The following is a 16,217-nucleotide window of genomic DNA, read 5'->3' on the forward strand; positions in this document are numbered from 1 at the left end:
CCTCTCAGTGAATACTTTGAGATGTCTTCTTTCCAAAATGGGGTCATTTGGGGGGTATTTATACTATCCTGGAATTCTAGCCCCTCATGAAACATGACAGGGGGTCAGAAAAGTCATAGATGCTTGAAAATGGCAAAATTCACTTTTTGCACCATAGTTTGTAAACGCTATAACTTTTACCCAAACCAATAAATATACACTGAATGGTTTTTTTTTTTATCAAAAACATGTTTGTCCACATTTTTCGCGCTGCATGTATACAGAAATTTTACTTTATTTGAAAATTGTCAGCACAGAAAGTTAAAAAAATCATTTTTTTGCCAAAATTCATGTCTTTTTTGATGAATATAATAAAAAGTAAAAATCGCAGGAGCAATCAAATAGCACCAAAAGAAAGCTTTATTAGTGACAAGAAAAGGAGCCAAAATTCATTTAGGTGGTAGGTTGTATGAGCGAGCAATAAACCGTGAAAGCTGCAGTGGTCTGAATGGAAAAAAAGTGGCCGGTCCTTAAGGGGTAGAAAGACTGTGGTCCTCAAGTGGTTAAGTTGTGTAATAAGACACACTATCCCACAGTAAAATGCACTTTAAATTACTTTTCTTCTATGTTGCTGTAATTGATAGTAGACAGTAACAATCTGACAGGTTCTGAACTAGTCTATCTCCTCATAGGGGATAAGCAGTATCTCATGAATTATTTACAAAAGCAAACCCTAGCCATTTTCTTAGGAAAGGGTTCCTTACAGTAAGAATGATTAAAATGTGGAATGTACTGCCACAGAAAGTAGTTATGGCAAATTCTATATCTGCATTTAAGGAGGGGCTTAAGATGCTTTCCTTGCGTTGAAAGAGATCCATGACTATAATGACTAGGTAATTTCCAGTTGTGTTGATCCAAGGATTTTATCTGTGTGCCACCTGGTGTTGGGAAGGATTTTTTTCCCTTTTGGGGCTAATTGGACCATGCCTTGTAAGGGTTTTCACCATCTTCTGGAACAACAGGGATATGTAAGGGAGCAGGCTGACGTTGTACTTTGTTTTCTGGTTGAACTCTATTCACGTAGGTCTTTTTTTGTCAACCCATATAACTATGTAACTATGTAAAGGATCCATATAAAGATGCCGGCAAGCCTAATTGCACACTACTCTGGCAGTTATAATAAAGAACGGCTATTCAGCAAGTGCTTTATTTTCAATTAACAAAGCCCAGAGTATACCCCATGAGGTGATGGACTAGTTCAAAACTAGTCAGATCTGTCACATTTTGACTGCTTACTGTAAGTGAGAAGAACATATTTTACTCTTGGAGAAATTAAGTTCTTGGGACACATTTTGTGTATTTTAAATTTTGTATTTTTTTTTGCAATAGAGGTCCTTTAAAAACAATGAAATATTTTGCTCACATTGCTAAGCATCTTTATTGGCTTATGTTATAGATGTGTCTCAACTGTTACTGTTACCTGGCAAAAACCTCAACTTCTGACATGAATACTTAAAGAGACTCTGTAACATCAAAAAGATCCCCTGGGGGGTACTCACCTCGGGTGGGGGAAGCCTCGGGATCCTAATGAGGCTTCCCACGCCGTCCTGTCCCACGGGGGTCTCGCTGCAGCCCTCCGAACAGCCGGCGACAGACCCGACTGTCAGTTCAATATTTACCTTTGCAGGCTCCAGCGGGGGCGCTGTGGCTGCTTTCGGCTCGGAAATAGACGGAAATACCCGATCTCCGTCGGGTCCGCTCTACTGCGCAGGTGCCGGAGACTTGCGCCTGCGCAGTAAAGCAGACCCGACGACGATCGGATATTTCCACCTACTTCGGAGCCGACAGCCACCAGAGCTCCTGCGCAGGAGCCGGGAAGGTAAATATTTACGTCGCCGCTGTACGGAGGGCTGCAGCGAGACCCCCGAGGGACGGAGGATGGCGTGGGAAGCCTCATTAGGATCCTGAGGCTTCCTCCACCCGAGGTGAGTACCCCCCAGGGGACGTTTTGACGTTACAGTTCCTCTTTAATGGCTGCTGAATCTTCTGTACCACAATATAGTCAGAATTGCTGTTGCATTGCAAAGCATGATGGGAGATTAATATCTGGAGAGCAGTAGAGGTTTCCTTATGAAATGCTGCTCAGCAACTTACTTTAAGACCCATGTTGTAGAAACATTAATTCCTACCCCATTCTCAGCCAGAAGCAGATATAGGCTGTCTGTTGTCTGCACATATGGCATAATTAAAAAGATGCAGAGCTGTTATTAAAGTGGACCCAAATTAAAAATACATGAGTTCAGAAATAAAATCTGTTTTCTAAATTATAATAATAAATAGCAGCCGTTTTTTAGCTGCATGATGACAAATATAAAATATTTTACATTTATTGGAGAAACCCCTCCCTTCCTTTCAAATTGCCGGGACAGAATCCGGCAGACTGGTGGAGTAGATGGTGTCCAGCAAAGAAGGAATTGCTAATGGCTGCAACCTGTATAACCCTAGTTATGCAAAGAAAAGGGTGAAAAGCATGCACTGAAATGCTCATAGGCTTGTAGGAGTGTTAATTTATCTTTGTATGTGTCAGAGTGGTGCACCTAAATATTTTGAATTAAAAAAATGTTTAGTTTGGGTCCGCTTTAAAAAGCTCAAGTGATAATTGATCAGTATAGGCATGTGACAGCTTTGTTAGAACTGAAATGTGTTGCATTAGGTTAAAGCCCCATACACACGTTCCCTTTTACTTCAAGCGAAAACTAGTCAACTTTCAAAAACGTGTAATAGTCTTCACGTGCAGACGACGGAGCGAGAAACATAGATAACTTCAGTTATACGACAGATAGGGACAAGTTGTAACGTTCCGCAAGCCGGATTGATTTTGGGAACGACGTGGAGAAGTCGTCTGTATCTGGACAATGTGTACAGAAATCCATGGCGATATTGTTTCAAGTATAGTCGTTCTGCCTCACCGGAAGCAGTCTTGAAAGCGCTTCAGTTTTGTTTTCAAATAAACGTGACTATAGAAGTCCGCAACATCAGTTCCGCATGCACATTTTTTTTAATTATTATTATTGGTTATTTTTTATTTCTGCACATAAATCTATTTTCTGAGGTACAGGTCATGCCCCCTTCCCCTTTAGTGCTCACAGTGGCTGATAGCCTGATCACATGACTGTCCTCAAAGCTTCCACAAGATAAGTGTGCTTTCTGGGACTCTACAGTTGTATGAATTTGTAGCACAACTATAAAATAAAAACTGACAAACATGGCTACTTACTGTAGTTTCATGTCCCAAACGTGGCTTCAACCAACTCTTTACTTGGTCCAAGTTTAAATTGACACCGACAAGCCCCAGCTTTCCACGCCGCTTGATAAGTTGGTCGGGTTTCACCACCAGAGGCTGCATGGCAAGAAGGACAGGATAGACTTAACAGGATATAAAAACATTAGATCTGCAATATTAAACTAGACCAATAAGGACCAATAATCCCTTTCGATTGTAAGCTCGCAAGGGCAGGGCTCTCTCCTCCTTTTGTGTCTTGGAAATCATTATACATTTTATTTATCATGTTACTTTTATCACTGTCATTACCAATTCTGTATTTTGTATCATTTTTGTATTTTGTCACCAATTATGTATCTTGTATATTGGTGTACACCATTGTCTTTATTATTATGTACCCATTGTTTCTTACTTTGTACAGCGCCACCGGATAGTAATAATAACGAAGATGAAGATGGAGGAGGAGGACTGACGAAGGCTCAAAAGCCAAAAGCTTACTCTTGTCCATCTCTAAGTCAGCCAATAAATGGTATCATCCTGATTCAAAAAACTTATTGCCATTATAAGATATCACTCTAAAGGGGCCCATACACTTAGCCGATTTTCTGGCCGACCGATCGATCCCGATCGTTTGCAAATCGGTTGGCCAATCGACCGATCGATGGCCGATTTCCATCGAATTGGCAGGGTAGAAAATTTAGGTCGATCTGATGAGATTGCTTATCAGTTTGCATTGGCCTTAATGGAAATCTGATGGTAAAAAAATGCCATCAGATCGAATTTTAATAGATTTCAAACTGAAATCTATTGGAATTCTATCCTGGTAAAAAATGTTCTAAAAACGCATCAGATAGATCATCAGATGCATTTCTTATCTATCTGCTGCCAATCTGACGAGTGTATGGGCACCTTTAGGGTAAGTTCACACTTGACAGTACAAAAACAAAAAAACAAACAAAAAAAACACGTTTCCTCGTATGCAATTATTTAGATATCATGTACGTTTGTCTGCAAACATACGTATTTGTCGTTAGTGGTTCATAGTTTTTAAACAAGAAAATGCACACAGTGTGCAAGATTATTCAGCAGGTTCGAAGTTTTTCCCTGTATCCCAAAAAAATCACATTTAGATGTGAACAAACTCATTGACTCGCATTGCTTGTAAGTTCAAATGCTATTTCGCATGTGGGAAAATGGATAAAAATCAGTAACCTGTGAACCCTTTCCTACTGCAGGAGATTTAATTTATTTTGCATCAGTCAGAATGCAGGAAGAAAAAAAGTAAAACAGGTTGACTATACTTCAGTCAATTACAGTATTTAAATCTTAAATCTTGAATAATCAGATGTGACTATCAGGGACTCCTTGCTCCTTTCACAAATACATAATAGTGTCACTCTCAATCGGATTTCGAAAGTTTTTCTTTTTGGGTCTGGAAAGGCGGGACACTGTTTTTATAATGACCTCAGCAGCTGATCATAAGCCGAAATGTTGTGAGAAATGTCTCACTATTTAAATCCCCAGGATATGAGAAGTCAATGTAAAAATCAAGTTGCCAGAAACCATGTAAAAAAGAAGTTAGTTCTGAATCATCAAATGGATGAATGTTGTCTTGGAAGGATCAGCCCTTTAGTTCTTAAACCAACCTGAAGAGGAATATGGCATGATATAAATCCACGTACATATCCCCCTACGATAAAGTAGCAACCCTAAAGATTGAAAAAAAAAAAAAAAAAAAAAAAATCACTAGAGATTTGCGATTCAGCTGTGTAGTGGAAAAAGGCCCGATTGCGTTTGCTAGTGGGAAAGGGCCCAGAGATGCTATATGCAGCCAGTTATCAGGAAAGTCTATTGGATCAATCATCCTTATAGACTTGTAAGGTAACAGAGCATCTGAGAAATTGTGAAGAGTGTAACAATTGTAATGTGAAGAGCAAGCGTTTGCATGCAAGCAACGTATACTGTCATCTAATCCCAACAGCACACAATTTTCAAGCTTTTGACAAATGCCCACTAAATCTTTGGGAATGACATAAGGGCTGGTTCACACCCAATGCGCAAAACATTGCCATACAAGAGAAAGAATACCATCCCGATTGCCCCCAATGCTACATGCAGCACATTTAATATTTATGCAAATTGCAAATGCTGCAGTGAGAATAATCCCATCAGGATACATTTGTCACGGTCACCGGCAATCAAAAAAAATTGCTGAAAAGCTACCCAAAAGCACCCCACAGTGTGAACATAAACCTGTAAAAGTGTGTGGATATGACTGGCTTAAGGACAGAAGAAAGGGGTAAGGCAGGGATCCAAGTCAAGACTTATACAAGAATGTTTTTAGATTATTACGTTGGCCATACACCTTTTTAAAAAAAATGGATTACAGCATGCAATATTGCCATTCCTACGTGGCACAAAGGCCTACAAGTCTATTGACATGTTATACAAGCCTTAATTTGCCCCTCACTTTTTACATCTCCAGGTAACAGATTTCAGAGTCACACTGCAAAGCTGCCCATACACTAGTTAGTAATGTGTAGACAGAAGAATGCACACCACAGTGGCGAGAGCGAGAGACACACACTGACTGCCGGGAAAGTCAAAGTACAGCAACTGCTGTCCATCCAAGGAGAAGATGAGGCATGGCATTCATGAACATCTGACTATCTCCTCTGCTTTACAAATGTTATTGTATTGTATTGTATCCTGTACAAGACAGGAACGAGAGGAACAGTAGCCTGTAGCTAAGTAGTGTTGCCAACCCCAACATTCCCCCCCCCCCCCTTCATTAGGAACCTCTTACAGGAAGGTACATTGTAGAAAAAAAATTGTATGGTGCTCCGTGCCCTTTAAGTGTCTATATTACCATAGTAATAGAAATAGATGACATTTCTGTGATTAATAGGCAAAACATAGAAAAACGCATTGCAGGATGGAAACTTCAAGACACTGACCTCTCTTAGTCATATAAAAATTACTATGCAGAATAATACAATTTCCCCCTGCGCAGACTCCCAGGTCTCACTGCAGCAGTGCATTAACTGGATTAACACTCAGAAGATTAAATATTTCTCATTGATCTGGACTTTAGCCAGCCTGAAAGTAGACACTTTGCAGACATGGAAAGATTTAATGGCCGTTATGCCAACATTCATCAGCACTAAGTGGATGGCTCTGAGATCGTTAGTATTCAGATCGTAAGATTGCGATGAAGGAACTGTGCCTTTGCAGAGATCTCTGTGTCTGATGGAAAACAGGGCAAGAACATCATCATTTCTATTGCCAAGGTTACCTCCGTGCGGGTGAGTGGGAGACAAGGGCAAACAGCTGAAACAACTGCTAACATTACAGGAGATGCACAGTCCAAGTCTGCACGCTGCAAAAGTAGGTGCAGCAATTACGATATGTCGTATTTCATTCCGATCAATTCACAAAGCATTTCTGCACGCTAAATACTTAATCATTGCATAACACAATTCACACGCAACCCTTATTTACAGTTTGGCAATATTCATTACCGCAATTCATGTTTTTTTAAGGAGTTGAGTACAAAGGAGGTATTTCAAAAAAATGTTGTAGTCAATTCACAAAGAGGAAAAAAAAAAACCAAAAAATCCATAAAGTAGTTAAATGGAGCTACATAAGACCATGTTAGTTGTACACTGCATTAAAGCGGACCTGAATTCAGAACTTCCTCTCTGCTCTAAAAGATAAGCAACAGCATAATAACCTTTACAGAAAAAAAACCTTTGTTGCAGCCCACAGAGCTCCTGCAATACATCCGCAGCATGTCTACTTCCTGCTTTTATAAAAGCAAACACAGGGTTAACATCCTCTGTTTACAAATTAGCTGCTCAGACAAGGACCGACGGGATTTCTGAGCTGACACAGCTGAGAGATCAAATCAGATCGCAAAGCACAGATTTGTGGTCTGCTCTACCAACCCTCTAAGGCCCCTTTTCACACTACATTTGTATACTGCATTACATTGTAATGCTATGCACAGTCTTTCAATTGTATAGCAATGAATGGCAGACGTGTGCGCTGCCTGGACAAATATGTGCAGTGCCTCTACAATTGAGCAAGCGCAAAAGGATCCATTTGAAGCAATACATCCATTTTACATCGTCCAGCTGCACAATTACATGTGGTGTGAAAGGAGTACAAATCGAGAAAGAGAGCATAAACAGCACTGTGCACAAACCTATAACATAACAAGAGAGACAGAAAGGAAAAAGGATAAAAAGGAAGAGCAGATGGGGAGTAATGAATAAAGTCATAACATGCAAATGTGTAACAGCTGTTGCAGACAGTCGTTGTTTGTATTCCCCTTACCTCAGTAAGCAGCCAGGGATGGTCTTGTACCAGCCGGTCCCAGTCTGTGTCGTGGGTCACTTGAGCATATCTGAAGCGGTTCTGAATGGAGGCTGTAGTACAAATGTACTTGTACAGGAATTCCTTCCCTGTCTGCTCCGAAATGGCTTTCGCTGACATGGTGCTGCCAGATTATGCTGGGAGATCGCAGTTCTGAGAGAGAAGAGAGAACCCACATGAGTTTGGTAAAGGGTAAATCATATGTGGAATATTTATTGGCAGATTATTGCATGCAGGCGGCCAACATCTTTATTTTGTAATTCCCCCCCCTCCCCCCCCAACAACTAAAGGCTTAAAGTGCACCTAAACAGAGAGATTTGGATGTTTCCTTTTAAGCAAAGCCCAATGCCTGCCATCCTGTTGATCGCTTTGGTTGCAGTAGTGGCTGAATCGCGCACCTGAAACAAGCATGCAGCTAAACCAGTCTGATTTCAGTCAGAGCACCTGATCTGCATGCTTGCTCAGGGGCTGTGACTAAAAGTATTAGAGACACAGGATCAGCAGGAGTCAGGCAACTGGTATTATTTAAAAGGAAAAATCCATATCCTTCTCAGTTTAGATTCACTTAAAGCAGAACTAAAAGCAAGATAATATAAACTGACTGCATCCTGAAAAATAATCAAACACATTATAAATACATCCAGTGTCATAAAAGCTTTCAATAATATATTGTTCAGCAACTCTCAGACATGGAGATGAAGGCACTTCAGTTTTAGTCAGACAGGTCCTTATCGGTCATTTCATAGCAGAGCATGTGATTATTGTATTACGTGACAGATTTTTACATGCACACATAGTGCTTGTCGCTCGAAATTGATCAGGACTTGATCCGTCAGGTGACAGTGCGGGAAGCTACATCAGAGCAACACCTGCTGCTATGAGGAGAGATGACATGCTGTGCATAACCGAGCGGTTTTCGGTAGGAGGGGTAAGGAGGAGAAATGATCCAGCCACCACTAACTGTTGCTTAAAAAAATTACAACTAGGGAAAGTCATAGCAGTAGGGTATTGTACCGTAGCCATCAGTAAAAGCAATAAGTTTTAAACCAGGATGATACCATTTATTGGCTAACTAAAAATGAATAAAAATAAGCAAGCTTTTTGACTTTTAGGGAAAGTCAAGGAGATGGAGGCATGTTCATTTTGGATCTGTATCTTAGCCAAAAGTCCCATTTTCCATAAAGTGTTGAGGTCAAGAATAGGTAAGTGTTAAGGTAGCCATACATCAGGTGACCTGGCGCCCAATTTGCTTGATCGGGCACGCGGCTGTTACAGCGTGCAATTTCAGGGTGATCGATGAACGTAACGAATCCCCTGGCATCACAAGTCGGATTCCTGATCAATTTCAGCATGAAGTTGATCGTGAATCGGCCTGCCGTGTATGGGGAGCCAACAGATCTCTTACTAATCAGATTTGATCAGAGAGATTTGTCTCTTGGTGGAATCCGCCCATCATCGCTAGATGTATGGCTACCTTTAGGCTTCAGGTAGGTTGAGAAAGTTAAGAGTTTGGTTTTGGCAATAAATGAAACGCTTTTATTTTTCTTACTTATGGTAATTTATTTATTTTTTTAAATTAAGAATAAGTATGTCTGTCCCTGCCAAATTACATTGGAGCTGCACTGTATTTAATGAGCATCACTTCCCATCAAAAGCACAAGAAGAACATCATCTACCAAAAATAAAGCAGCAATTTTGGGAATGGATTTCTCATCCTCGTCATTGCAGTAATCGCACTTCTTATGTCTCGTCGGACATCATTCATTCCTCACGTTATACACAGTTTAAACAGAAAGTTAGCTAAAATTTCTGCTTTCTCTGACGCTTTATCATGTGGTTACACAGAAGACTGACAGCACACTTGGATGTATCGGGAGGCGGAGAACTGTTTGATGAGAAAGGTTCTCTAAGGCCCAGTGCACACCGAGCGGTTTTTGTAGCGATCCGCAAACCGCTTCCGCCAGTGAAAATGCTTGGCTAATGTATTTCAATGGGATGATGCACACCAGTGGTTTGCGTTTGCAGAAGAATTTCTGCCTCAAAGTATAGGAAAAACGCAAACCGCTCTGGAAAACGCTACATCAGAGTGGGTTTTCCAGGGGTTTTTGTTACAGAAGCTGTTCAGTAACAGCTTTTACTGTAACAATATTTGTAATCTACTACACAAAAACACTCCCAAAAACGCTAGGCATGTTTAGAAAACGTATCTAAACATGCCTAGAATCGCTCTGAAATCTGCTCCAGAAACCGCTAGCGTTTTGAGGATCTGTTAGCGGTTTTGGTGTGCACTGGGCCCAACTGATGACAGCTGCTAATAAGCAGTGAGCAGTCCTTTCACCTCACAAGCCCAACTCACTCTCAGAACATGATGTTGCAGGCCACAAATTTAAAAAAAAAAAGAAGAAGAAACCTTATACATAAAAAACATGAAATGGATGCTTAATGGCACATTGACTCATTTTATACAGAAAACATTACTTTGGATGAAAGGCAGGTGAGACAACTATATTGGAAAGAAAAGGGTTGGGCGTAGTATTGATGCTTTCAGAATTCAGCAAGAGGTTATGAATTTGAATATTCTGAATATTCGTACATGCAAGGTGGGGTTAGCTTGCCGCCGCCTCTGGCTGCTGCATTCTACATTGCGTTCCAGCTCTCATATACTTCCTCATGAAGGGAGAGAATAGGAGAGCTGGAATGTGATGAAGAGGGCAGCACATGGAGGCGGCAACAAGGGTTAGGTTAACACCCCCTGCTGCAGTGGGCATGTAAAAAGATTCAGGCTCTGATCGGAAGCATTCGAAAAGACGTTCCAAATATTCCAGACACGTCAACAATAGTTGGGAGACAAGTGTTCAATTGCAGTCAACAAATTAGCACTGTCTTCTGTAAAAAGGGTGTATTTTTAGCCAGTATTTATGTTCTTTGAAAGGAAAATAGAAGGCGGTAACAATACTGGAGGAGATTGCATGCATGCATTCTAAAATTGTAATCCTACCAGGAAGATTTCAGTGAATCAAACAAGTTTTCTAAGTAAGAATTGTTATTGTAAGCACTAACACAAAAAAATGCCCAATTCCTTAAAAGCTGTACAATCGCCAGAGGAAAATTACCTAAAAGAAAGAGAAAGAAAGGTTGTGCGTTGCCTAATGCAGATCGACTTTCTCTTCTTTTTTTTTTTTACTGATGTAGTTTATTCTACAGATCTGTTGAGCTGTAGAGTTCTCCTAGAACACAGATTCTTAACCTCAATTTCTTCTTCAAGCAGCTCACAATCTACTTTCTCAACAAGTCACACAAACTCAAGTCAAAAAAGATTCCTCCATTCAGCTTCTGGGTCTGGATGCAAACCACATGTGAAACCTACTAACAAAGGAATAACTACAAGCAGATAAGGTGGTCCTGAGATTTTTCCAGCAAGCACCATCAATACTACCAGAGCAGCTGATTCATATCTGCAAGTCATCAAAGCAAGGAGGCCTCATCAACTAATATCTAGGATACAGGATTGGATAGCCAAGATACCCCACTGAGGGCCAAGGGATTCAAACACACCCTGCAGTGTTAAAAGCTCCAAACTTTTGAATTACACAATTACGGCCAGTTTCCACTAGTTCCAATAGCCGCAGCCCGAATCACTAAGGCCTCGTTCAGACTATACGCGCTGCCGTGCGCATTTTGGCAGCGCATATAGTGTGCGACACGCAAGAACGGTAGAAGGGCATAGACAGCCCTTCTACCGTTCCCATCATATGCGCTGCGTGGCAGCGCGATTGCGCTATCGCGTGCTGCACGCATTTTTGGGAATCGCAGCGCAGATCCCATTCATTGTAATGAATGGGATCTGCAGCGCAGCGCAAAGGAGCGCAGATGGCGTGCGATCGGACGCGTTGCGTTCCAATCGCACAGCCATCTGCGCTAAATGATGTGAACAAGGCCTAAGCCGTGCTATGCACGATTCCGCTGAGTGCTGCATAAATCTGTAGCATGCTGTCCAGAATCGCAACACAGTGTGATCTGGACAGCACTCCATAGAAGAGATAGATGTTTCCCCGCCCCCCTCTCATACGCAGGGAAATGCTGCACATTTTGTCCAGATTTGGGCTCAGTGGAATTAAAATTGAATCTCAGTCAACTGTTTTCAATCAAATTACTGTTCCAACGTTGATCAGATAAGCAAGTCATTTTTATCTATTGGGCACAGGGAGGAATGGCAAGGCGTCTATGCTCAGATAGCTTTGCACAGCAATACAAATTCTCTTCCTAGATAAGAAAATGTATTATCAATATGTCCAGCTGCAACATGCCAAAGGTTTGCAAAAGAGAAGGAGATCCCTTGATAAAATTTTTGGATTATGACAGAAGTGGACACACGGATGTGTATAGATCTGAACTGTTGATTCCGTGTTACTCGACACATGTCTGGGGTATAACCCTTTTATTCTGCGTAGTAATGTCAACTTTGTCTGCCTGTATTTTCTTATCTGATGAGATTACAAGATTACATTACATGTGACTTTATGTTCAATAAACATTTTGTTGTTTAAAAAAAAAAAAAAAGTCAGCTTAATGCAGGAAAGCATGTTCATATAGAACCAGGGTTGCAAAGCTTGATAAAATGCACATGAGACATCTACCGCAGATAATTAAAGCAGATCTGAACTCAGAACTTCCTCTCTCTTGTAAGAGATACACAACAGCATAATAACCTTCAAAGCACAACATTTCTTTGTTGCAGCTGATCCAAATCCTACAATAAATCTCCAGTGTTTCTATTTCCTACTTTCATGGAAGCAGACATATGGTTATCCTGTGCTTTCAAATAAGCTTATCAGATTTATCTGCCATGGCAGTCAGCTGACACAGGGGAGAGATCAAATTACAATTTGTGATTAGTAACAGATGAGGGGGAATTAGACAGGCTAAACTCTCTAAATACATACACGGTGCGTTTCTCTATGTTTTGCTAGGAGTTCAGATCCACTTTAATCACTTAAAGAGGAGCTGTTAGGTATAGGGTCTCAGAGAAAAAAAAAACACATATCAGTAGCTAAATATTGGCTGTACTTAATTACATATGCATTTCACGGTCCACATTTGGATTTCACAGAATTTTTATATAGTATTTGCAGAGATTGATCCTCCTGACAGCTCATGGCAGGCTCCATGTTTGTCTGTCTTGTATGAAGCCAATTGTGATGTAATATGCTCCCTTACCCTGCTTCCTGATGATTCGACTCACAAAAAAGATCAGGATCAAAGATCCTAATGGTTCATGATCCAGACAACACTACTGTGCAGTGAATATTAATTAGCCATGTGGCTAGGAACAATAGCGGACTCATGCAGTATACTCTAACGGAACATGTGCCCTGTGAACAGCACATTGATTTTTCAGTGCTGTGAGTTGGGCTGCTGCTGTAACATGAGCCTGTAACTTCTCACTGTGAAAGCAGCCTTAGGGCGGGATAGGGAAAAAAGGGGAAGACCAAGGGGGTTCAGTGGGGAGAAGAAGCAGCCCCAGAATGCTTTGCAGTATCTGTTATGCGGCCTATCGGCCTCCTTAGGAGCTTGGGAATAAAGAGCCTTGCTGTTCAGCAAACATCAAAGTAAGAGAGATTTTTAACTTCAGTATTGCCTTTTTGGCTTCCTTCTAAACTGTTTAACACAAGAGAATAGAGGTTTAAATTAGCTTTTGCAGCCTGACAGTTACTCTTTAATGACAAGTTGACTTATAAAAACGTCCTACTAAAGCCTCTTAACGGCTCCTGGAAGACAAACAGTGCTGTTGCCGCTGTGAGTGTGCGCGCTCCCGCACGCGTGCACGTGAAAATAGTGAGAGAAAAAAAATACACCATAGAAAAAAAAATACACCTTTATTTCCAAATACAATATTGTCACCATACTTTGTACTAGGGACATAATTAAAATCTTGTGATAACCAGGACAAATGGGCAGATAAAATGTAAGGGTTTTATGTACAGTAGCAGTGTTAATATTAAAACTATAGGGGATGAAATTGGAGAAATAGTGGTGTTTTTTTTTCTTCATTTTTTCCTTGTATTTCCCTTTAAAATGCATAGAAAAAGTAATTACTGAAAACAAATATCAACCCCAAAAAGCCCAACTGGTGGTGAAAACAAACAAGATATAGATCATTTCATTGTGATTAGTAGTGATTAAGCTATTGGCAAATGAAAGGGATGAGCACTGAAAGGTGAAAATCGCTCTTGTCCGTTAGGGTAAAAACCCATTTGGTGTAAAGTGGTTACAGCAAAATTCAAACTAGACACAGGCACCAATTAATGGATGGACTCAATACATTCTCTGCATGCGTGAGGATTTGGTTGACATACAGCAACACCACGTGCTATGTTGAAATCAATGTGACATAAAGCAAAGTTATAACACTGCCTTATGGCTGGTATACACCATGCAATTTCCCATCAGATAGCGTGAAAACGATTATTTCCAACAGATCCGATTTCCAATTATTTTTCTCATCGATTTTGTATAGAAGTGATAGGAAAAACAAACAATCAGAAAAACGATCGGAAATCAGATCGAACCTGTTGGAAATAACTGATTCGTCCCTTCAATCTGATTGCAATTGCATAAATAACGGATTCGTCCCTTCAATCTGATTGCAATTGCATGGTGTGTATCAAGCATTACTGCTTTCAACTGAAAGCCGGGGAAACTAGTCAAAGTATTTCTTGTTCTTCAAACAACCCGTGTCATCATTATACACCTCTGATGTGAATATACTGGAGGGATTGCCAAGCTACATGGATCGATAAAGGCCAAAAAAGGCACTTCACTGTCCTATGACGAAAAATACATCAGGAATTTAGCAAGGTTTTCTTGCTGCCAAGAAAAGTATTCATAGCCATCACCATGAAGGAGAACCTGTCATGACAGAAATGTAGACGCATCATTGCTGACATTCTTTTAGATGTCATTTCTCTTGCTGTGGGATTTTTAGTGCTGTCTTATTATGTAGATAACCATATCCATGCAGTTAACCCCTTTAAGTGGACCTGAACTCTTGCACAAGACAGAAGGAAAACAGAGAGAAATGCCCCCTGTATGTATTTAGAGAGCTTAGCCTGTCTAATTCCCCCTCATGTGTGACTAATCACAAGTGCAATTTGATCTCTCAGCAGTCCTCGGCAGAGCAGCTAATGTGTAAACACAGGATATTAACCTTATGTCTGCTTCCATGAAAGCAGGAAGTAGACATTGCAGATTTAATGCAAGATTTTGTATCAGCTGAACCAAAGAAATGTTTCTTTAAAGGGATACTGTAGGGGGGTCAGGGGAAAATGAGTTGAACTTACTCGGGGCTTCTACCGGTTCCCCGCAGACATCCTGTGTTGGCGCAGCCACTCACCGATGCTCCGGCCCCGCCTCCGGTTCACTTCTGGAATTTCAGACTTTAAAGTCTGAAAACCACTGCGCCTGCGTTGCCGTGTCCTCGATCCCGCTGATGTCATCAAGAGCGCACAGCGCAGGCCCAGTATGGTCTGTGTCTGCGCAGTACACTCCTGGTGACATCAGCGGGAGCGAGGACATGGCAACGCAGGCGCAGTGGTTTTCTGACTTTAAAGTCAGAAATTCCAGAAGAGAACCGGAGGCGGGGCCGGAGCATCGGTGAGTGGCTGCGCCAACACAGGATGTCTGCGGGGGACCGTTAGAAGCCCCGGGTGAGTTCAGCTCATTTTCCCCGACCCCCCCTACAGTATCCCTTTAAAGGTTATTATGCTGTTGCTTATCTTTTAGAGCAGAGAGGAAGTTCTGAGTTCAGGTCCCCTTTAAGCAGGAGTAGAAAAAACATTGAAGACAAAGGAGTGGAGAGTGGAAGAGGTAGAACCACTTTGTATCCTAATGAAACAATAGGCCCATAGCAGATCACTACTCACACTAAAATATACTGCAATATGCTGCATCATCTATGACACAAACTCTGAATATTAATAACCAACCTAAACACCCTTCTTATTAACCTCTACATCATCCAGTCTGTAGTGCTGCTCAAACTGCCTGTCCCACTAGCAGAGCTTTCTCACAGCCACCATCAAGCAGAGCTGAACAGATTACAAGCTTTCCTGCTACTTTTACTAACAGCGGCCCTCCACCCAATAATTAAGATTGCGCAGCGTCATTTGTACTCTATTGCCATAATGTGTTCCAGACGGTTATCTGCAGGAGAAGGTCGCTATAGTTAGTCAGCAGAACAAGGGAGCTGTGTGTAGTGGTGAGACCAGCACAAGCCTAATCCCTGGAGTAATGAGTGTTCAGTGGAGGAGGTGAATTATTATACAGCGTGTTCTCATAACTCTGGTCAAGCAGACAGACCCTCAGTAGTGCTGGTTCACAGTGATATCCCCATACAGGGTGCTGTCAGCAAGGAAGCAATCCAGAGTAGAATATTCTCATAACAAGCTTATCTAGCGCTACTGACCCATGAACAGAAACAAGCCAGCAAATAAAGGACACAGCATGCAAATCAGTCAGCCATCAGCTGTGTTAAAGCAGACCTGAACTTCCTCTCTGCTCTAAGGGCTCGTTTCCACTA

At 41.2% G+C, this 16,217-nt stretch overlaps 1 protein-coding gene across 2 annotated transcripts in view; it reads right to left on the reverse strand.

Annotated features, from left to right (window-relative positions):
* The window catches only part of ACLY (ATP citrate lyase), a 129,920-nt gene that overhangs the window by 74,769 nt on the left and 38,934 nt on the right, over positions 1-16,217 (reverse strand). For both annotated transcript variants that reach the window (XM_068263107.1, XM_068263106.1), the window contains exons 2-3: positions 7,601-7,792; positions 3,257-3,379 (exon numbers count right to left, since the gene is read on the reverse strand). In XM_068263107.1, coding sequence (XP_068119208.1) covers positions 3,257-3,379; positions 7,601-7,759 — 282 coding nt within the window. In that variant the 5' untranslated portion in view covers positions 7,760-7,792. The remainder of the gene's footprint in view (positions 1-3,256; positions 3,380-7,600; positions 7,793-16,217) is intronic.

This window comes from Hyperolius riggenbachi, chromosome 12 (genome assembly GCF_040937935.1).
Source record: "Hyperolius riggenbachi isolate aHypRig1 chromosome 12, aHypRig1.pri, whole genome shotgun sequence".
NCBI lineage: Eukaryota > Metazoa > Chordata > Amphibia > Anura > Hyperoliidae > Hyperolius > Hyperolius riggenbachi.